The sequence below is a fragment of the Rattus rattus genome, chromosome 8 (assembly GCF_011064425.1).
Source record: "Rattus rattus isolate New Zealand chromosome 8, Rrattus_CSIRO_v1, whole genome shotgun sequence".
NCBI lineage: Eukaryota > Metazoa > Chordata > Mammalia > Rodentia > Muridae > Rattus > Rattus rattus.
Genome location: NC_046161.1, coordinates 33,525,083 through 33,548,536, shown reverse-complemented (window position 1 = coordinate 33,548,536; position 23,454 = coordinate 33,525,083). Strand labels below are relative to the sequence as shown.

General features: G+C 42.7%; 1 protein-coding gene across 1 annotated transcript in view; it reads left to right on the top strand.

The window, feature by feature from the left end:
* Positions 1-15,575: 15,575 nt before the first annotated feature.
* Ccdc15 (coiled-coil domain containing 15) overlaps positions 15,576-23,454 on the top strand; it is a 73,935-nt gene continuing 66,056 nt past the window's right edge. Inside the window, 4 exon segments of the mRNA XM_032910912.1 lie at positions 15,576-15,667; positions 16,002-16,187; positions 21,212-21,361; positions 22,597-22,788. Of these exon segments, the coding sequence (XP_032766803.1) occupies positions 16,008-16,187; positions 21,212-21,361; positions 22,597-22,788 (522 nt within the window). The 5' untranslated portion in view covers positions 15,576-15,667; positions 16,002-16,007.

The window sequence follows — 23,454 nt, the reverse complement described above, 5'->3', positions numbered from 1 at the left end:
CCATCTCCCAAGTGCTAGGCCTTCAAGCATGTGCTATCATACCTGGCTTCCCAACTCCCCGTCCGTTACTTTTTTCTCTTGTCTTACTTGTGTAAGCATAGCAACTGTCTCTACATAGTCTCTCTACAAACTGGGCCAAGCCAGTTTTCTAAACCAGGTTTCTAAGACTGAAGCACCGCTGTGCAGCCCATCAGAGCCAAAAGGCTCTGTTGTTTTGAAATCTGGTTGTGTTTTTGTTTCTTTCCCCTATCTCTGAGTCTGTGACTGTTGCCTAGACAACTGAACGCACCTGTCTGCTTCTGGTGAGCTATTGTTATAGCAGACAAGCAAAACAGAAGGGAAAAGCAGCTTTTAGCTCTTGGCGTTTAAAGTTCTACTTTAAAGTTAGAAAGAAGATGAAAAGCTTGATAGTATATGTAAAGGACAAAAAGAACATTACTTAAAAAGAAAAGTCTCTCTAACATATCATGGAGCAGCCTGTAGACAAGATAACAGTTTTGTTTTTTAAAAAGTTCTAGAGGAATCACTTTTGTTTGTGATGGCTTGAGATTTCCTGAGTGGGAAAAGGAGATATGTTGTTCAGGAAACAGAAAGCCTGATGTCTGGTCTGAAGTACTATATAGAAAATAAACTGGGATAGAGGAAGAGATAAAAAAGGATTTCAATTTTCAACACGCTGTTTTTTTCTGCACTCTGGTGATGAGGCTTAGGTTCCTGACAACTGCACACAATTTGCAAGGGCCCCCAGAATGTCCATAAAACCACGGAAGGCTCAGGGATGCTAAGAGATAGAGAACAGGCAGAAGGGAGAAGGCAGAAGGCAGAAAAGGCAGAAGGCAGGTATAGGAATTCTGGTGCCTGAAGAGATGACGAGATCTCATCTCCCTTCTCATACGGAGCCCTGTAGACCAGCAAGGGGATCGCAGACCACCACTCAGAGACACCACTGCTGTCTGCCTCTTGCTATGTCACCTCAGGAAGGCCATCAACTCATCCTTCCTAGGGTTGACCTGGGTTGAAGGAAGACAGGAGAAGACAGCCTGAGTGGTCTGAATGACCGAGCTACCTGAGGAGAGAGAACCGTAACAAGCAGAGCTCAGGAGGAGCAGCTGGTGAGTTTCCTGTTACCCTGAAAGACAGTGGCCTCATAATAACTACAAACATATAGAAGTACTGCCTCGCTTCATCTGTCTCGGTGACCAGTGGGTAACTCTGCAATCCCGTTTTGGGTGGTTTTGAGAATAGCAGATTTGTAGCTTATAATTGACTGCTCATACGCCTTTCTCTTCCAATGAACAAAGGCTCTTTAACTAGAGAGCTGTGTGAATGTCGTGTGTCCTGGCTTACATGTCATCCTTCCATGTGTACCTAGGGCTCTCAATCTGGTGTATTCATTCATCTAATTGCTCCTCTGGAGAGAGGGATTCTGATTCCCCCACCTCAGTACTCTGAGGAACCCAGACTTATCCTCACAGCTCTGCAGTTGGCCCCAACAGAGGCCCTACAGCTCAGAACAGATCCCCCTACCGCCAACACACACACACACACACACACACACACACACACACACACACACACTATCCACATATTCACTAGCTGAAACTCTGGAGTGTGTGATCTGGAACAAGGGAAGGGGGAAGCTAGTAATTTTAACCGAGTCACCATTCTAAGTAAGCCTCTTCAGGAACTGGAGAAAACAAACTGAAAAGCAGGATGGGGAATCACGTTCTATCTTCCAAGTGCTGAAGGTCTTATAAGACTGGCAGGGAGGACCTTGATTTCGGTTGTCACAAGATATGCCTTTGTTCCACTTCCTTATTTCCCAGTGAAGAACACCAAGGGACAGACAGACCTACAGACCTCTGTCTAGAGTTAAAGTGTTATTGACCGGTGGACCAAGACTCGAGCTAACACACACACACACACACACACACACACGCACATGCGCACTACTACTACTACTACTACTACTACTACTACTACTCTATTACTACTACTACTAAGATGATGACTACTAATACTACTACTACTAATAATAATAGAAAAGGGCTTGAGATGAGTTCAGTGCTACACTTAGTGTGTGCAAAGGCCTAGCTGCAATTCTGTGTGCTGCAAAACAACACCAGCAAATACAGAATAAAAGGTAGAGTTTGCGACATGTACACTTGTAATCCCAGCACCTAGGATGCTATGGCAGAGAATCTTCATGAGTCCAAGGCCAGCTTGGGCTACACAGTGAGTTCCAGGTCATCCAGGCCTACAGATTGAGACCATGTCTAAAAAGAGAGAGACATGAAAATAGAAGAGGGTCTAGTTGGAAAGATGGAGGGGTTCTGAGAATGGGACAAAGAAGTGCAGTAATGATAAATATGATGAAAATAGGTGATCTATATTCATTATAAAAATGTCACAAAACCTACTACATATAATTAGCATAAAAATAAATTTAGAAAATAAAGAAATAAAACAAACAAACAAAAAATCAACCACCACCAACAAAAACCAATCCTTCCACAAATGTCACCAAAATTGCTCTGTGGAAGGGAATTTTCTTTAGCAGAAGAAAATACCTAAATTCCACATGGAGGGTTAAGTAAGACCTTGAGCACAGTCAAGGAATAAAAAGAGAAACCTACTTTGCATTAGAAATAGACATGAATTTGGGGGTAGAAAATAGTAGAAAGGAAAGAAATAAAGCCAAAAAGAGGAGCTAAGAGAGCAACATCTGTGAGAACAGCTTGGGGTATAGGATTTTCCCCAAGGTGATATTTGTATTTATTATTTGGGAGTTTCATACAATTCATCCCAATAACACTTGATTCCCATGTGTATCCTCCCACCCCGGTGCACACTTCCCCCTCAAAAAAAGAAGAAAAAGAGCACACCAAGTCCAATTTGTGTTGCCCATATACTCACTGGAGCATGGTCAAATTCCCAATGGCCAGCCCCTTAAAGACAACTGGGTCCTTCCCATCCCCCCACCCAAAGCCATCAACTGTGAAAAGCTAAAACTTCATCATCTCTATCAAAAATTTTAAGGACTCTCTTCAATGACTTCCTGCCTAGACACACTCTCTCTCTCTCTCTCTCTCTCTCTCTCTCTCTCTCTCTCTCTCTCTCTCTCTGTGTGTGTGTGTGTGTGTGTGTGTGTGTGTGACAGAAGCCGTCAATGTCTCTCATTCTCAATTATGAGTTTACAGTCATGGATACTATTGCACAAGAAGTTTTCTTGCCCAGAACAGCCAGTGGCAGCATGGATCATAGACTTCTACTCGGTTTCCAGTGGCATGGGCCTCATCCTGGCCTCCAGTAGCAGCAGGAACCACAGACTCCAACATGGCCCCCAAGCTTGGAGCGTACTTAATGACTCACACATCCCCCACCTGCCTTCAGAAAACTTGGTCCCACTCACATTCTTAAAACGCATCCCACTCACATTCTTCTTAAAAGTATGTTTTTACCAATGAGAATTTCACACAATGTGTCTTGATCATATTCACCCCAACTACTTCCCTTAACCCAGATCCATCCACACTGCACTTACATCCTATGTGTGCAGCATGCACATGGCCTTGGGTTTGATTCCTTTTCTCTCTTAACAACAGAATAGCCCCATCACAGTAAAAAGTCAGCCATTTAATTGACTAAGTCACATTAATGCAAATGAGAGAGAGAGAGAGAGAGAGAGAGAGAGAGAGATTGTCTTTCTGAAGAAGTACACTGTTTGGTTGTGAGGGTGACACGGCAAGGCATTGTGTCACTTTTAGGAGTTAAGAGCCATCAACAGCAAGCAAAGGAGTAGGAACCTCCCGGAACCTCAGTCTGACACCCACAGGAACCTGTGAGCTTGCAAGAGGAATGTGAACTCCAGCTAGAAGCACAGAGTAAATGGCAGGTTGTCACATGTTGGAGAACGAGACACAGAAGTGAAGGAAGTCAACGAAAGTAGCCAACCTACCAAGTAGATTTCCACTGTGGACAGCTAGGATTTAATCTTTATGAGGACTCGGGAAAGCAGTGAGGAATGTGTCTCAGAGTTATCCGACTCCACTGCAGGGTCTAGGAAGGTGGGATACTTACCATCGATAACTACATCACTACTACCAGACATGCTCAGAGCTGCTGCTGAGGGTAAGAGTAGGATAATTTCCCAGACACCTACACTGGACCTTCTGTGGAAGCATCCCACCCAAGCTTCTTCCGTAACTCCCTGCACCCACACTGTGTGTGTGTGTGTGTGTGTGTGTGTGCCTATGTGTGAGTGTGTGAGTATATGTGTGTTAGTGTGTGTGTATATGTATGTCTGTGCATTTCTCTTCAACTGACTGTCAAACCCTTTACTTGTAGTTATTAATCCAATTTTCCCAGCACTTACTTTAAAGATTATAAATGACCTTACTTTACAAAGAAAACCTAAACTTCCAAAAGGTTAGCAACTTGCTAAGGTCATGCAGTTACTACAGAGTAAACCAAGGACTCCAGGTTGACAATCAAGAAAACGTAGACCTTTCTCCATATTCATGGCCCAACTTTGCAGGAAATCCTCCTCCCGTGTATTTGAATCGCAGCTTTTTAACCACCAACTCCTTTAACTAAGCTCAGGATGTGAGGCGGCCCTTTTTGCTCATTCCTTGCACCCCTCCCCACTATGGTCAAAGGTATTTTTGGTTTTGATTTGTGAGCCTGTGCACAAATAGTGCTGTAGCTGCTGCTTTTCTCAGTTCAATTCAATGTGGTGGGGAGAGGCTGCAGGCAAACAGCAGCCAGCTAGTTTGTAGAGCCGAGAAGTGTTGCCTGGGAAACAAGGAATTTGTGTGCAGTTTTGTTGTGAAGAGGCAGGGCTGGGCCTCAGAAGCAACTTCTGAACACAAGAGGCAGATTAACTAGCTCCCTCGGTGCAAAACAAGCTTTTTGAAGCTTGGACATTGAGGAATGGCCCTCTCCAAGGACATTTTTTCCCCCTCTTCTCTTTCTTTCTGAAGTTTCCCTAGGTGGCCTTACTCTGAGTGGCTTCTGAGAAATATCAACTAGAAAGTAGAGAAGGAGTCAGAAGGCACCCCCTCCCCTTCCTAGGCCTTTCACCCTGAACAGGGGCTTTGCGGCCTGGATATTTGTCTGTATATGATAAGTCACTCTGAGGAAAGGGTTTCTGAGGAGATACGTGTCTCCAAAAGCTGCAGGGTTTGTAAGGAGAAATATACGATCCCCCTGGGTACCCAGGGGTCCTGGGTAAAGTTAGAGAGGTTGAAAGAAGGTGTACTCATTTCTGTCCTGGAGGCCGAAAACACATCAAAGCCTTTTGTGCTGAGAGTAAATATTTGATTTCTGAATAGAATTCCCTCCCCCTCAGAAACCCAGAGGAACTCAGGCTTGTGGCTATGGTTGCTAAACGTGCCCTGTTCAAGCAGCTCTCCAGAGGAACAAAGGGAAGAAATTAATTGGCCTTAAAGAGTGGGAGAGAACTAGCCAGCTTTCTCTGACCTACTTAAGATGCTGCCCTCGAATCTTAAGGACATTCTAGGGAGCATCTCTGGAGCTCCAGGCTTGTAAGGCTTCAGTGTTGGCTATAAACAGGCTGGGAAATCACAGGAAGTCACAGATGATGCCCACTCCTCAAAAGCACCATTGTCTCCTTTCTCTTAGGTCCTCAGAGGGTGTCCACCCACCCACACCGTCCCAGGCAAGGATTCCTTCTCAATCTCTCTTCTCAACCGCCTCTCAAAGAGGGAGGCACAGAAATGAAAATCAGCTGGCCAGTATCCAATAATTGCCTACTGTGTGAACAGAACTCTATGTCCTAAACATTAAGAATGGTGGACCATGGGGAGGGTAGCGGCATATTCAAAAGCAAAAGCTGGCCTGGGCAGGAGCTCAGTGGTAGAGCATGTGCTTGGCATGCACAAGACCCTGGGATCAATCCAAGCACCAAAACTCAAAATAAGTAATAGTTGGCACCGTCTCTATCTGGGAGCTTAAATATAGCTGGGGAAGCTGTATCTAAACTTCCAGAGTAGTAGATTGTTAGTAGTACATTTGAATTGCTATTTACAAACTATTTTTAAGGTGTGTGTGTGTGTGTGTGTGTGTGTGTGTGTGTGTGTGTGTGAGTGTGTGTGTGTTTTAATAATAGAATCTCCTTCAGTGAGTGTGGCCTCAAACCTACTAGGTAGATGTGAAAAATTTTGAACTTCTTGATCCTCCTGCCTGCACCTAGGATTATGGCTGTTTCTCAGTTTTATGTGATGCTGGAGATCAAACCCAGGGCTTCATGTGCTCTAGGCAAGCATAGTACTATCTTCCCTCAGCCAGGCCCCAAAGAAAAGTGTGAGTAGAAAGAAGGAGGGTGTGTAGGGACTGCAGAGATGACTCAGCACCTAAGACCACTTCCTGTGATTCGGAGGGACCTGAATTGGCTTCCCAGTGCTCACACTGGACAGCTCACAACCGCCTGCAACTCCAGCTTCTGGTGATCTAACACTTCTGATTCACACACACACACACACACACACACACACACACACACACACACACACATTTTTTTTTTAATTTTAAAACAAAAAGGTGAAAAAAAAAGGGCTCTGAGAGAGGATGTGGGAGAAGAGAAAAGGTGAATAATAGGAAAGCTTAGACCCCCCCACACAAAATAACAAACAACCATCAGTGGTGGGCTTGAGACACAAAGACATTTGGTATATAGGATGAAAGTAGAGAAAAATAAGGTGTCTTAGTAAATTCCCACTCATCTGGTAGGGGAAGTGGCTTCAAAGACCCAAATTTTCACCCCTTGTGGCAACACTTAAAAAAATTTGGGTTTGTTTACTTTACAGATCCTGGCCACAGTCAGGCTGGGCTATCTGGAAGCTGAGGAACAAGACTTGTCAATACCCCTTTACTTGGCTGGGTTAATAGAATACATTTTTAACCCTAACACTGGGAGGTAGAGGAAGATCTCTGAGTTTGAGGCCAGCATGGTCTAAATAGTGAGTTTAAGGATACATAAGGAAACCTTGTCTCAAACAGCAACAACAATAATAACAACAGCAACCACCACCATCACCACCACCACCACCACCGCCACCATCACCGCCACTCTTTGGTTATCAACGATAGAAGTTCATATTGAACGTTTTAGCAGGGACGTGTGTGTGTGTGTGTGTGTGTGTGTGTGTGTTTTCTTGTGTTATGTTACAAAATTAGGGTGGAAATAGGAAGTAAGATGCTCAAGAATCATCACGACGATTATTGCTTTTGGTGTGAGCTTTATTTCCCAAACTCTTTTAGACTCTTGATGGGACCATGGTTGTACATACTGTACAATATGACCATAATTCATCATAACTTCCCAAAATAGTAGGAAGGTTCCATACCAACAGTGTCAAGTACGGTAGGGGTTAATGCTATGAGGCTAATAGGAATGAGAAAACAAGTGATAACTTTTACTTAATTTATATTTTTGAGACACAGTAGCTGGCCTTGAACTCACTATGGCACTTGGGCTGGTTTCGAATGTAAGCTGCTTTTCATGCTCCAGCCTTCTGAGTGCTGAGGTTACAGGTACGCACCATTAAGAGGGGCTTTAGTTTTAACTAATTTATATTTAATTAGTTTAAATTTAGATAGCTGGGACTGAAGAGAAGGCTCAATGTTTAAGTGCCCATACTCTCTTCCAGAGGATACCAGTTCATAGCTCTTATATGCAGGGGCTTATAACTTCCTGTAATGCCAGCTCTAGAGAACTGGAAGCTCTCTTCTCACTTGCACAAGCACCCCCACACATGTGCCATACATACATACATATTGACACACAGATACATAAATAAAAATAAACCTGCGTTTAGGTAGCCACATGTTGCTAGTGGTTAACACATGGGACATACAGCACTTATCCAGACAGAAGTGTCTTCGTGGAACAAATATACAACTATGACCTATCACTTAAACCAAACCAAACCAAGCTCTGTGCAAAGACTGTGGTTGGCCTAGTTTTGGTCAGAGGTCACACTCTGCAGCTAGGAAAATGGAAAGCTGTTCCAAGTGGGGCCATGAGCCTAACTCAGCCACATTTAAGAAAAATGGGGGACGGGAAGCTTGTAGGGAAAGTGATAATCTAAAAACATCATGGCTTTTATCTTTCTTGATTAAAATATAACATTAAATATTTATTGAAAATATTTAGGTAAATTAGACTAAGAGAAGTAAATGGGGAGAAGGGTGGGAGAGAAGGGTAAATGAGGGAACATGGGGGCAGAAAACTTACACTAAAGGCCTTTGGAAAAATCATATGGAAGCTCACTACTGTAGACGCTTCCAGACAATGTATACATAAAGGAATCTAAACAGAGTAATCTTATAATGGGGGAGACAATGCACCAACCAGACATCTTGTGCACCAAGTAAACTCTCCAGTGCCAGAAATGTGTTACATCTTGTTGAATCGTTCTGAGCCACAGAGCCCCAAGGTATCACAGGTTACTGCCAAGGCTACTAGTTGTTCTCTACAACCTGATGGCAAGGTCCGATAGCTGAAGACAACATGTACTTATATCACTCAACACGGAGACGTTGAGCCGGTGTCTAGCTTCACCCTTACTGACGAGTGACTACCAGTGGAGAAAGGTAAACAAGGTAAACACTTATATCGCACAGGTACAAACCCTGAGACCTACAACAGCAATCTGCCTATAAGCTATATTGGAGCCATAGTGGTACAAATGTTAACCAACTATTTTTTAATTTCTTTTGTTTTTTTTTAATTAATTAATTCATGCTACATGCTAACGGCAGCTTTCCCCTCCCTCCTCTCCTGCATGTTCATTTCTCTCTCTCTTCCCTCTTTTCCCTTCCTCCCTCAGAGAAAGGGAGGCCTCCCATTGGATATCAATCCACCGTGGCATATCAAGTTGTGGTAGGACTAGATACATATTCTCCTACTGAACCTAGACGAGGTAGCCCAGTCAGTGAAAAGTGGTCCAAAGGCAGGCAACAAAGTCAGACACAGTCTCTGCTCCAGTTAACTAACCACTCTTTCGTTTATTTGTTTGAGATAGGTCCCACTACATAGCTTACTTCGGAGACCAGGCTCTCCTTGAATTCACAGAGATCCCTGAGTTTCTGCCCCTTAATGTTAGGGTTGAAGGCATGCGCCACTACACCCAGCTTCAACCCTTTTGATAGGATGTGAGGCCCATTGCATGAGGAGAAACCCATACCTCACACTGCTAAATTGGCCAAGAACCTGGCACTAGATAGGTTATAGCTTAGGGGGAAACCTAATACTTTTATTCTGCTAAAGGAACATGATAATAAAATGACTCCTAATGACGTATACCCATAGAGCAGTGCCTCATCAGAGAGGCTTCTTCTCATAGTAGATGTTAATTAACACAGAGAGCCACCCTGGGCATTGTGCAGGGAGTGACAGAGTTTGAAGCACTCAGTCTTAAGTGGAGTATCTTCACCAAAGCCCTCCCCTCAAAGCTTAGAAATATACGTGGACGAGGATATGTAAAGATTACAAGAGACTGAAATAGGGATTACTCCAAGGAAACAGTATCTTTGAGACAACAGGACTGATGACGTACAAACTTGTGACTCTGGCAGCATAACAAGGCACACAACACAAGTTCAAGCTAGAATTGAGGGGGAAAGCTAGTAAAATTATATTAAAAATAAAAATAAAATGGACAGGGCTATGGTGGCACACACCTTTAATCCTAGCACTTGGGAGGCAGAGGCGGATGGATTGCTGAGAGCTTGAGGCTAGCCTGGTCTACAGAGAGAGTTCCAGGACAGTCAAAGCCACCCAGTGAAACCCTATCTCAAAAAAACAAAAACAAAAATAAACAAACAAAAAGCAAGCAAGCAAGAAAGAGAAAAGAAAATAAATTAAAAATCTATTATGTATTTTTCATTTCCATATGAGTCATAATTCTTACCACAGCTAAACCAACCATGAAAGGTTAATTTTTATCCTTTTACATCTACAGATCTGGTGGCAAAGACTCAGGAAACATGACTTGATTACAGATGGCAATAAAGCCATGAATATAAATCCAAAATGTCTTCAAAGTCTTTGTTTTATACACTATGATACCTTTAGAGATTTAGGTATTAAAAAATGTCAGTGTTAATTATGGATAATTATAATACTAATAATCCAAACACAAGCAAATGGTTCAAACTTCTTACATTTATTTATTTATTATGTATATGTCATACAGCTTTCTGCATGCATGTATGCCTGCAGGCCAGAAGAGGGCACCAGACCTGATTATAGATGGTTGTGAGCTACCATGTGGTTGTGGGAATTGAACTCAGGACCTTTGGAAGAGCAGACAGTGCTCTTAACCTCTGAGCCATCTTTCCAGCCCTGGTTCAAACTTCTTAAAACAGTTACTGTTCTGTGGTATTTGTAGTGCCCTGCTACCTACTCTGTATTTTTCTCTTCTTCATCCGTGTGTATGGTGTGTATATGTGAACCCTAGGTTCATACTGCAAATCTTCCTCAATCCCTCTTCTATGTTATTCTTTTGAGGTAGGGTTGCTCAGCTGAGTCCAGAGCTCACCGAGGTGGCTAGTCCTGCTAGCCAGATTTCTCTGGGCTCCCCTCTTTGCCATCTAAAGCTGGAATTACAGGTGAACCAGCTTGCCAGGCATTTATGCAATTTTTTTTTTTGTTTTTTTTTTTTTTTTTTTTCTTTTTTTTGGAGCTGGGGACCGAACCCAGGGCCTTCGTTTGCTAGGCAAGCGCTCTACCACTGAGCTAAATCCCCAACCCTATGCAATTTTTAAGGGTTTGGACACTGGTCTTTTTTTATTTTGGGGCAAGAGTTTTGACTTCTGAGCCATCTGCTCAGTTCTATACTACAATTTAAAAATTCGACTTTTGAGCTAAACAAGGTGATGCACATCTATAGCCCCAGTACTTGAGCAGTATAATGAGAAGGACCAGGTTTTTGAGGTCTTCTTCAGCTATCTAGTGAATCTGATGCCAGGCTGGGCTTTGTGAGACACTCTCTTACCCATTCCCCTGTTCTTCTTTTGACATCACTTTTAAAGGGTGCAAAATATTTTAAAGCATCTTCAATGTTTGAAATTCATACTTTAATAGTAACTTTTTTTGGTCCGGGTGTTTAAGAGTGCACATCTATAATGCTAGCACTTAGAGTATGGAGGCAGGAGGATCAGATAGTAAAAAACACCCTTAGTCTGGGGAGGTATTTCAGTGGTTAAGAGTACTGACTGCTCTTCCAGAAATCCTGAGTTCAAATCCCAGCATCTACATGATGGCTCACAGTCATCTGTAATGAGGTATGATGTCCTCTTCTGGTGTGTCTGAATTTAGCTACAGTGCACTCATATATAATAAATAGATAAATCTTTAAAAACAAACAAACAAAACCCACCCTTGTGTACACAGCAAGTTTGAGATTAGCCAAAGTAATACAAGACTGTCTCAAACAAAAACAAGGGAAAAAAACCTTTTAAAAGTGTCTGAAGGCAAATACAGAGGCGTATGCCAGCAGGAAACCACTGAACTGAGAACGGGACCCCTGTTGAAGGAATCAGAGAAAGAACTGGAAGAGCTTGAAGGAGCTCGTGACCCCATATGTACAGCAATGCCAACCAACCAGAGCTTCCAGGGACTAAGCCACTACCCAAAGACTATACATGGACTGACCCTGGACTCTGACCTCGAGGTTGCAATGAATATCCTAGTAAGAGCACCAGTGGAAGGGGAAGCCCTGGGTCCTGCTAAGACTGAACCCCTAGTGAACTAGACTGTTGGGGAGAGGGCAGCAAGGGGGGAGGTTGGGAGGGAACACCCATAAGGAAGGGGGGGGGGGGGGATGTTTGCCCGGAAACCAGGAAAGGGAATAACACTCGAAATGTATATAAGAAATACTCAAGTTAATAATAATAATAATAAAAAAAAAGTGTCTGAAGAATAGTAAGTAGTATAAGTCCCAGCTAGATAAAAATCATAATCCAAACCAGCTTCATATTAAAGACAAAGTTCCTGTATCTGTCAAGCTTCTTTGCTATAAAGATTGGATATCCCTGTCAGTGTGGTGGTGGATGTCTTTAATTCCTTCACTCAGGAGACAGAGGCAGGAGGATCTCTGAGAATTCAAGGCCTACATAGGGAGTTCCAGAACAGCCAGAGATATATAGAAAGACACTGTCTTAAGAAAAAGGAAGGAAGGAAGGAAGGAAAGGAGGGAAGGAGGGAGGGAGGGAGGGAGGGAGGAGGGAGGGAGGGAGGGAGGGAGGAAAGGACAGGGAGGCTGTGTGAATGCAGACCTTGATCTGGAATTAGTGAATCCAAATACTGCAATAACTATTATTATTATTTTTTTTTGGTTTGTTGTTTTGCTGTTTGAGACAGGGCCTCACTATGTAGCCTTGGCTATACAGGAACTCACTGTGTAGACCAGGCTGGCCTCAAACTCACAGAGATCTGCCTTCCTCTGCCTCATGAGTGCTGGGATTAAAGTCATGTGCATACATACAGTCATGTGCATACATACAGTCATGTGCATACATACAGTCATGTGCATACATACAGTCATGTGCATATATACAGTCATGTGCATACATACAGTCATGTGTATACATAAAGTCATGTGCATACATGTCCATACACCTGACTGCAACCATTCTTGATACCAGTTTTGTAGGTAGCTCTTCCTATCTGTCTCCATTGTCCTTTACGTACCAGTCACTCAAGAGTCTTTCTGTGTTATAAATAATAAAAAAGAATACTAATTGTATTACTAAAAAAATTACTCTTTGGCCCTTCTATTTAGAATTTGGCCATGGGGATAGCCTTGAGAACTAATCTTATTAGAGACTCCACATCTCACATCATCAGAGGGGAGAGGCTGAGAAGCAAACAGTTAAAGGGATCATACTCCCAAAATGTGACAAGTCTTTCCTGGACAGGGATCTGGGCCATGCATTTCTTGTCTGTCCCAGATATATATTTGCAAATATGGAAAGACACTGAGACCCCTATGTTCAACATATATATATATATATATATATATATATATATATATATATCCAAGAAGAAAGAAATATTTCTGTGTCCGTGATAGAATTAGAGAATGTTTTGCAAAAAAAATCACTGAAGCAGATGCTTTTTAGAAAAAGTGGGTGCCATTTGTGGTGTCATTTACACTGAAATGCTATTGCAAACCTGGTCTGCCCAGCACGCTGAAGAACCATTCTAGTTCTTCTAGCTAGAAAGGTTATCTTTGGAGATGGTGAGGGAGGAAGAAGAAGGATGGATAGCATTATGGTCTGCTTTTAGGACATCAGCCAAAACTGGTTAGCTGTGGGTAACCCTACCCAAACTTGGGGGTGGGGAGGTCAAAGTGGGCATTTTGCTGCCTGGATATGGATTCTTAACACTTTGTTCCTCTAAGAGTTGGGATAGGAGGGCTTATTCCTGTTATAGAGCTTCTCCTTGGCACAGGCTTTGAGGAATTAAATATGCCTGAGTTTTCCATGTAACAACTATGGTCCAGCGAGTCACAAACAGGAGAATAATGACCAAACAGCAAACTTCTCCCTGGTGTTCAGCAAACAATTGGTTCTGTGTGGGGTGGACTGCTGCCAAGAACACGAAGACTTGGGGCTTTGTGCAGACAAGATCAGGGATTCCCAGTTGCAGAAAAAGTATTATTTAACTCTGCTGAGGGCTGCTCCGAAGCCGGGACTCCACACTCTGTTGTCATCGGAACTTGGTATTTTAAACCTCTGAAGACGCACCTTTCTAAATCAACCGTTCCCTTGCTAAACAACCAATCCCAGGCAGGTAGACTACAAGCTTTGTAGAAGAGGTTAGAAAATGAGCTGGACCTCTGATGTGAATTCTCTGGATTTATGAGTATTGGTTCTTAGAAACCCTGTGGCTTAGCTTTTAATGGAAAATAAAGAAGTTGAGGTAAAGTTTTGGTGAGGGCCAGGGACTACTTAATAATACCTTTTCCAAATGGTGAAAGTGTGTGTGTGTGTGTGTGTGTGTGTGTGTGTGTGTGTGTGTGTGTGTAGGTGCCTAGGGTGCTGGGATATGAACTTTGGTCTTCTGGAAGAGCAGGAAGCAGTCTTTTTTTTTTCCGGAGCTGGGGACTGAACCCAGGGCCTTGCGCTTGCTAGGCAAGCGCTCTACCACTGAGCTAAATCCCCAACCCAGCAGGAAGCAGTCTTAACTATCTCTCCAGCTCCTACTTGAAATAGTCCTATACCTGGGTATGATATTTTAGCCTGCTATTCCAGCCCTCGGAATGCTAAGGCAGGAAGAACTGAACTACCTAGGAGATCCCATTAAAACCTGTCAAACAATCAACTAAATACCGAAAACCCTCCCTTGAAGAGTATAAAGGTTTGTTCCATGATCTTACATAGTCTTTGCTTAGTTAAAAAAAAAGTTGGCAGGGTATATAGTTCTCGACTAGCATGTAAGAAGCCCCGAGCTTAATTTCCAGGACTGAATAAAGTGAAATACAAACCAAACACATAGAACCACTTCAACTGTCTTACTGATGTCTTCTCTGGAAATGTCCTATCAATGTCAATGTCTTGTAAATTCTCCAAACAAGGGATCTTTGTTCACTGGACCTGGAGTATCCAGAAAACATACTGATATATAAAATGCTTGCAGTAATATATGTTGAAGTGAAACCTGGTGACACATGCTTGTAACACCAATCATTGGATAGGCTAAGGCAGGAGGATTGCAAGTTCGAGGCCTGGGCTACATAGGGAATTCGAATCCAGCATGGGCACCTTAGTGAGACCTTAACTGAAAAGCAAAGATATTAAGGGGGCTAGGGTTTCCACTGCTCCACTTGCTTAACGTGCCAGAGGTCCTAGGTTCAACCTCCAGCACCCACATACAACTCAAATGAATGAATCTATGTCCTTTGGGTTTAATGAAAAGTTCCAAATAGTGTTTGGAGTAGAGATGGAGACCACTAAATAAGTTGTGATGGTCACACGCAAGCACATGTCGAGGGTAATCATGAAATAGCGTTGTAAACCTTAGGAGATGCCCAAAAACACATTCTGGTTGATTGTTGGCTTGGTCTGTACCTCGAGGACCCACTGGCAGCATGTTCTAGCATGGATCCTAGCACCCTTCGTGGTGCTGCGACTCTTTAATACAGTTCCTTATGTTGTGGTGACCCTCAACCGTAAAATTCGGTTGCGACTTCATAACTGTACTTTTGCTCCTGCCATGAATTGTAATGTAAAATATCTCATCGCAGGATATCTGATATGCGACCCCAAAATAGGGTGGCGACCCTTAGATTGAGAACTGCTGTGCCTTTTCCCGAGATTTCCTCAAGAGCGAACGCTTACTCGCCTGTTCATCATGTTAGACATCTCCCTATGAGATTTGAGACGACTACAGCGCCAGCATCCAAAGCTCGCTGGGAGTTTCATAAACTAGCTCTGGCCCTCCCAACCAAAGGACAGGAAGCGGACGTGACGTAACTCCCAACTCTCGGATCCCCGCCTTCCCAGCCCAGGATGCGTGACGAATGCGGAAGGGGCAGGGCAGGCCGGGTGTGTCAGTTTGCTGTTTGTCCTTTGCGTAGCAGCCCGCGGAGTTTGAGTGTGAGAAGGTCCGGATCGCGGCGGGCTCCAGGCTTCACAGGTTCCCTATCTAACTGCCCGAGTCTCACAGGCCCCTGCCCTCCTGCCCGGACTTCCGACGCCCTGCCTGTGCCCAGACTTCTTAGGACCCCGGCTCCTGCCCGGGCCTCAGACACCCCTCCACCCCGCAGCAGTGGGCTGGCGCATTTCCACACCCGGTCATCTCTCAGACTCAAGTCCTGTCCCTAGCGCCCACCTATGCCCACCTCTGGGCAGTTTTTCATCTCCCAAGTGAATCCTCCATTCTCTCGTTTCCATTCCTTCCAGAAAGTAATTTTTAAACCTTTTCCCCTCGTCTTTATTTCGTGTCCCTCTTTTTCTTTTCTCCTAACCAGAAGTCAATGCTAGGAGGTATGGCCCCCCTCAAGAAGCCTCGGAATCCCACAAAACTGCCCCTGACTTTAAACCCCACGAAGAGCAAGGATGTTTTGGCAGTGCTGGCTGAGAGGAACCAGGCCATAGTACCAGTTGGGGCTTGGGTGGAACCTGCCTCACCAAATTGGTCGGGAATTCCAGCGCACGTGAGTGTCAGTTGACCCAGATACTGTGATCGCTGCCTGCCTTTTTTATTAGCCTTCTCTGATTTTTGGTGCTTAAAGCTGGGGGATACTGTTTCCATTCTGTGACAGATTATATTCTTGCGTCAAAATTATACAATACTGATGTATTTTCCCAAACTTGCTTCATCTTTAGTTGACATAATCAAATATTACTTAGTTCTTACTGTATACCAGCAAGTAGACTAGTTTACTTCACATACATGATTGTTTGCGGTGAAAGGCATAGGTACTGGGTACATCTTCCCGACACTGTAACGACAGTTGGTCACTTTTTAAATGTTAATTAGTTGCTCGGGGTTTATAAGCTTTTAAATAAAGCACAATGAAGTAAGAAAAAACGAAAGAGGTTAATCCTGATGAACTCGGAGGAAGTTGTAAATTCCACAAGGTCAAGGAACGTCTTGTTCTTGTTTTGGGGTAAAGTAGGTAGGTCCTTCAGGATGTAGTTTTTGAATGAATCAGGAAATATGGTCTTTGCTGGCTATGAAAGAATGGAAATGCAGTAAATGCAGATAGGTAGAAGCATCTCAGATGAAGGGACGCCTTTTCAAAAGTTTACACATGTAAATATTTGATTCTCTTGCTAACAGCTGAGAGTGGTTTTGCAAGGTTTTTGTTTGGCTTTGTTTAGTATTTCAACGAACTGTTCCTTAGCTCTTTGTTCAAATTTTATCGTGCATAGGGAGCAAGTCACTGTTCCACACCCCTTGTTTTTAAATTGAATAATATTGCCTAATATACATAGTAATATATAGTATTTATGGAATGTTGGAAATATGCGATGTTCTTAGAATGTACAAGGTACTAAACATGGGTGATTTTAGAGAAGCAACAAGACATTTAAATATCACACAAGGATCTGGAGGTGGCTTACAGGTAAAAAGACTTGTGTGCAAGCCTGATGGACTGAGGTTCTAGTCCTGGAGTCGAGGTGCACGATGGGTGGAGCAGTGTAAGCCCCACAGCCCTGTATGGAGACTCTGTCAGCAGCGTGTGGCCTGGAGTGAAGCAGCAGAGATCAGAGACCCTGTGTAGCTGGTCTCTGCTGCTATTCGGGCCCCGTTTTCTTTCACCCTTCTCCACTCCTTCTCTTCCTACCTTTCAACCCCAGGATACTGATAATAACAACAACAAAAAGGATAGGGAGGAAAGGAAAGGAGATCCCTGAGTACAGTCAGGGCTAGAAAAGGGCAGCATTGCTAGCTACTCCCTGCTGTTCAGAGGCATTGAGTTCCTCGAGGCAAGTTTGATCTTTGTCATCAGGGTATCTAATTTCTTCTTGTTACTTCCTAACAACCCAAAACAACAACCAACTAACCAATATCCCAGCACACCTCTCAGGGACCTAGCCTTTGTATACCCTCTGAAAAACGTCCCTGTCACACAGTTGTAGAAACAATCTGCAGCCGGCAAAATCATGTCCCTCCCTGCTAGAGCACGAGACGAATCGTAGTCACCTGCTCTGGACAGTCTGAAGTAGCTCTATATCCCTACACCTAGGATCAAAACGAAAACACATTCTCATAATATTTGTGTGGTTTTTTTTTTTAAAGAAACCAAGACTCTAAAATGTCACTATAACTGTGCCTCAAAACCAGGTGGAGGGCGAGAGCCAACTCCTGAAAAGTCCTCTGATCTCCACACATGAGATCATACCATCGAATGCACACATTCGTACACACTTGTATACATGTACAGCCCCCCAACACACACACACACACACACACACACACACACACACACACACACACACACTAAATTTTAAAAATGTTGGGCTAGAGAGATGGATGGCTTAGCAGTTAGAATTGGTTGCTTTCCCATAATTCTCAGTACCCATATGACATATGACAACTGTTTTTTAAATCCCAATTCTAGAGACTAAAGCTTCTGGTCCCCGAGGGCACTGCAGACATGTAGCGTATAGACATACATGCAGGCAATTCACCCACACCCACACATAAAAGATACAAATTAATACTGAAAAATTATGAATAGGTAGATGTGGTGGTACATGCCTTTTATTGTAGCACTGGGGATGCAGTGACAGGTGGATTTCTGAATTGAGGCCAGGTTGGTCTGCATAGGGCATTCCAAGTCAGACACAGTAAGACCCTGCCTCAAACAAAACAAAACAAAAACACCCCAAAACATCGACACCCTCTAATTATAAATGTTAATAACAGAACAATATAGTAAGTTAATTTTTATTTATGTTCATAGTATATATAGTTACACACTCATTGATTTATGCCCACTTTGCTGCCTTTCAGGAAGGAACTTAAAAGTTGGACTGCATGTGATTAAGTGCTAAGAATATCTCTCTTACTCAAAGAAGGAAGATATGACTGGTTGGTGGGGAAAATTTAAAAGAATCTGGATAAGTAGACATGAGATGATCTATTAAGGAATTGGTTGGAGGGGAAGGTTTAACGGAAGGATGGAGGCTGACATGATTTGAAAATAAGGGGAGTGGGAAGCTAGAAAGTCTAGGGAAAGTCTTGACTTTATTCACTATTTAATATTTATAGATAAGTTCCATAATCAAGCTGTTTTGATTAGATTAATTGCTTCAAAGCTAGGGGTTAGGGAGAGATTAGAATGAGAGGAACAATTAGAATAAATTAAGACAATTTAGACATGAGGCATACCATCAGAATTTCTTTATTAATGGGGAATGGAGGAGAGGAACACCTTGAAAAGGGTGCATGAAGTGGGAGTCAGTAAATAAGAATTGGTACAAAGTTCTGTTATTACTGGTTCGTACACTTTAACAAACTTTTAATTCCATATATTTATTTGTGTTTGTAGTGCAGAGGTCCAAAGGCTTATAAAAATTGGTTCTCTCCTCCCACCATGATGTGGAGCTTGGTGTGGGACTCAGCTCTTCAGAGCCTTTACCTGCTGTAGCTTTCTCAGTGCCCCAATACACCTTTTTAATGACTAAGACACCTTTACAGTGTCAGTAGTATCATACTGCTCAAAATCTTTTACCATAACACCCTTCTTCTTGTTAATAATAGTTTAAGTTCTCACATAGTCAGAATATTAACCACGTACAAATTGTCTCTTCTCCTTTTAAATAATTCTACAATTAGTTTCAGTCAAAGGGAGTTTGATCAAGCATCTGGTAGAACTCTTTATTGGGGGGTTGGGGATTTAGCTCAGTGGTAGAGCACTTGCCTAGCAAGCTCAAGGCCCTGGGTTCAGTGCCCAGCGCAAAAAAAAAAAAAAAAAGAAAAAAAACAAACAAACAAAAAACATTGGGAATCCATCCTTACTAATAGCCCCAGCACTGTCAATTCAGAGATGCGGTAAATAGTTACTTCTAAAGCTTGTCTACTCTAAAGAAGAACTATTCTAAAGAAGAACTTAACATTTCAAGGTTTGTAAAAGCCTCATAGCTTCAGAAATTCATTTTTCTTTGGTAATTAAAATAGTTGGTAAATTAAATTAATTTGTTAAGTTAAATCATTATGAAAAGTCACTGTGGTCTTTTATATGATTTCTCTTGCATGTTAACCCCCTCTCCCCTTATCTTTTGTTATATAACAAGTCATATCAGAACATAGTGCCATAAAGCAAGTAATAATGTGTGTCAGGAATTTACACAGAATAATGTGCCATGTCGTATCTGTGTCAGTGTCCTAGGCCTCAGCTGAGTGACTTAAGTAACTGGATATTTGAGACATCGTAATGGGTCTGAATGTTAAAGTTCTTAGTTCTTGGTAGCTGTAATATCCAGTAAGTCTCTCTCATGTGTGGCCTTTGGGCCAGGATGGTTAGAATACCTGGTGACTGGCTGGATCTTTCTGTGCTTCCCTCCAATGTGGGAGTCAGAATTCTTTGTGATACTGGCTTTCCCCATGGTGGTCATTCCAGAGCTCCAGTTGCTTAATAACTTTGTTGGGGAACTCATGGACCCAATGGTTCTGCTTCATTCCGTTGTTTATACAAAGACAGGTAAAATTCAGTGTGGGAAAAGACTACACAATAGCATCAATGCCAAGAGCCTTGATTCATTTAGTTTAAGTTATGTCGTTTTGAAGAATAATTTCTATATAATTTAAGCATTATTTCCATCATATGTAAATTAGCCAAGGAAAGGAGTGTTAAACATTTCCTACTCTCAGGATTAGTAATGTAGGAGGAGAGTTAACAAGTGCTTCATTTTAATCAGTTTAGAATGAAATGGGTTGTAGCATAAGGGCTCAGAGGAATGTGTGGGGATGTGGGTTAGTCCTGAAGGTGGGCGAAAGGAAAGCTAAGTTAAAAATGGAGTGAACGGCACTTGGAGACAGAGTCAGGAGTCTGAGGTCAGCTCCAACTATGTAGAGGGCTGTAGGCTAGTTAGGGCTATAATAGTGACGCCTGGAAAGGGGGAGAGGTTAACTCTAAGGATGAAGACACTGGACATTAGGAACATGTCGGGTGAAAGTTTTCTTCTGTTAGGAACCATAACACAAATGGGTCAAAATCAGTTCCTTGAATTAATGAAGACCCCCTAAGAGGAAAAGGGAATTCTCTGAGGAGCCTGAGGCTGCTGCTAGCTGCACAAAGAGCAGCACAAAGAAAAAGAAAACGTCCCAGAAGGCACAGGAGGAGGATTAGAATGGACCTGCTTGGGAGGGGCATACCTTTGGTGGCAATTCCTCCTGCCCATGGTAAACCCCAATAAAAACACAAAACCAGGGGGAAAAAAAGAATTAATGAAGACACCTTTAGTTTTAGTTTAATAAAACATTAACATTTGATACAAATATTGACAAATTCCATTTTTTTTAAAGCTTCTGATTTGCCTTGAGTTCTTGGGACTCCCTAAGTACACTTAGATCAGTGGTTGTGACTGCTATTTCCTTGCTCTTCCGGTGAGAGCAGAGTATAGAACTGAGTTTTTCTTCTTCACAATAACTTTTCTGCATTCATGACATTCCTCATGGACCAAATTGACGACATTTAAGTCCACTTTCTATTTTTTTTCTTTAAAGACTTCAGCATCCATACTTGAAGAGGAAATTAAGGAACAGCAGCGAAGGAAGCAAGAGTCTCTGAGACATTTTCAGAGACAAGTCAAACACCGGGTCAATCAGCAGGCTAAGCTGAGGAAAAAGCAACAACTTGACAAGTCTTACAAAGCAGTAAGTTCTGAAGTAAGGTAGTGTGAACGGACACGCTGTGAGGCCATCGCACGATTACTTCTCTTTTTGATTCTGGTTGTTAAATTCCAAATTTGTACTGAGCACAGCCAGTTTTCATGTAGAGAAACTTTTTATTCCTGTTCTGTTCTGACTTGCTTTTTACCCTTTTCTCTAAATATGTAAAAAAACGATGCCAGGATTTTGGGTACAGATTTAAGTTTGAATCCTATCTTTGTCATCTCCTAGCCTTGTGACCTTGGGCTAATTAATTACTTAACTTTTCTAATTGCATAATAGTTTTTTTTTTCTTTTTCTTTTTTTTCGGAGCTGAAGACCAACCCCAGGGCCTTGCGCTTGCTAGACAAGCGCTCTACCACTGAGCTAATAATAGTTTTATTATTTGTAAAGTAGACAAATGCTGAGTCTGGTGGCTCATACCGATAATCTCGGTACTTGGGAGGCTAAGTCAAGAGGATTGCCACAAATTCCAGACCTAGACTACAGAATGAGACCCTGTGTCCAAAAAAGCCCCCCAAATATCAATATATACATATGTATGATTTATGTATCTATATGATATATGCTATATATACATGGTATGTGTATTAAGTTTCTATAAATGAACAGAACAGATAGGGAATTTATTAGCGTGACTTAGAGGATATGGTCTGATGTCTGTCTCCGATGGAGAGGCCAGGAATCCTATAGTCATTCAGTCTGGTGCTAGACTGGTGCCAGAGGATCCTTAGAAAGCTGCTACTCTTTAGTCTGTTGGAATCCCAAAGAAATAGCTTCTAATACGAGAGTCAGCAACAGGACTGATGAGCTTGCCAGCGAGAATGAGAGCAAGCAGCCAAGAAAACGAAAGCTTCTTCCATATATTTTTATGTGGGCTGCCACCACAAGGTGGCTCAGATTCAGGGTGGTTCTTCACACCTCAAGTCATCCAATTAAAGAAATCCTTCACAGGTATGCTCAGCTGCTTAGTTGATTCCAGAAGTAGTTAAGGTGACAGCCACAATTAGCTATCACAATATGATATGATATAAGCTTACAGGATTGCATAGGAACTAGGTGAGATAGCCTACTTAAATTATTATCACGTTAGTGCCTCTGTCAGTTAAGGCCTGCCCCCCTACTCCCTTGTCCAATGTGAAAATCTATGGCTGCTAAAAGGTATTACTTACGTTATGATGGAGTAGAGTCTCATTATCCCTTCTTTTTCCTTTGTGTAGGCAGAAAAGGAAGGCTCTATAGCCATACGGTATTCAGACTCAGCACATTTAACTTCTAAAAGGACAAGTGTTTTCCCTCGCAATTTGAATGCTGCTGTTGGAAGTTTTAGGTTCCCCACTTCCCTGGTGCTTGGTGATGCAACAGATGATGCAGAGAATCAGAATCAGTTGTTTGAACAACAAGCTCAAGCTGTAAGTAGAGGTACATTTTATTTTCTCTTTCAATGATTGCCTTTGTTGGGGTAGAAATCTTGGCTGGCATCCGTCAAACCACACCAGGCCAACATGGTTCCACATGGAGAGGTTTAATGTAAGGGCGAGACAAGGGAGAGGACTGAGAGAGAGAAGAGTAGAAGAGGAGAGGAGGAAAGGTCGGCCATGAGCACGTGGAGGGAAGTGGGGAGGGGAATGGGGAGAGAAGGGACAAAGGGGAAGAGGGGAAGAGCAAGAGTGAGGAGGGGGCAAGCAGCCCCTTTTATAGTGTCAGGCATACCTGGCTATTGCCAGATAACTGTGGGGTAGAGCTTAGACAGAATGCTAACACCCTTCAGTCCTCTAATGTATAGATGTGATATATTCAGGGTATGCAATAGATATTAGGAGTCGACCTATTAACTTCCCCTTCTTTTTGTATGTGTATATGAATGGGCTTGCGTGAATGCATGCGTGCGTGTGTGCAGGAATACATATGTGCATGTATAGGCTTGAGGTTGACATCAGTTGTGTTTGTCAGTCACTCTCCACCTTATATATTGAGGCAGGGTCTCTTACTGAACTTGGCGACCCATTCCCTATTGCTGGATTTGGATTTTTATATCGGTTCTGGGGATATGAGTTCTGGTCTTCACATTGCAAACA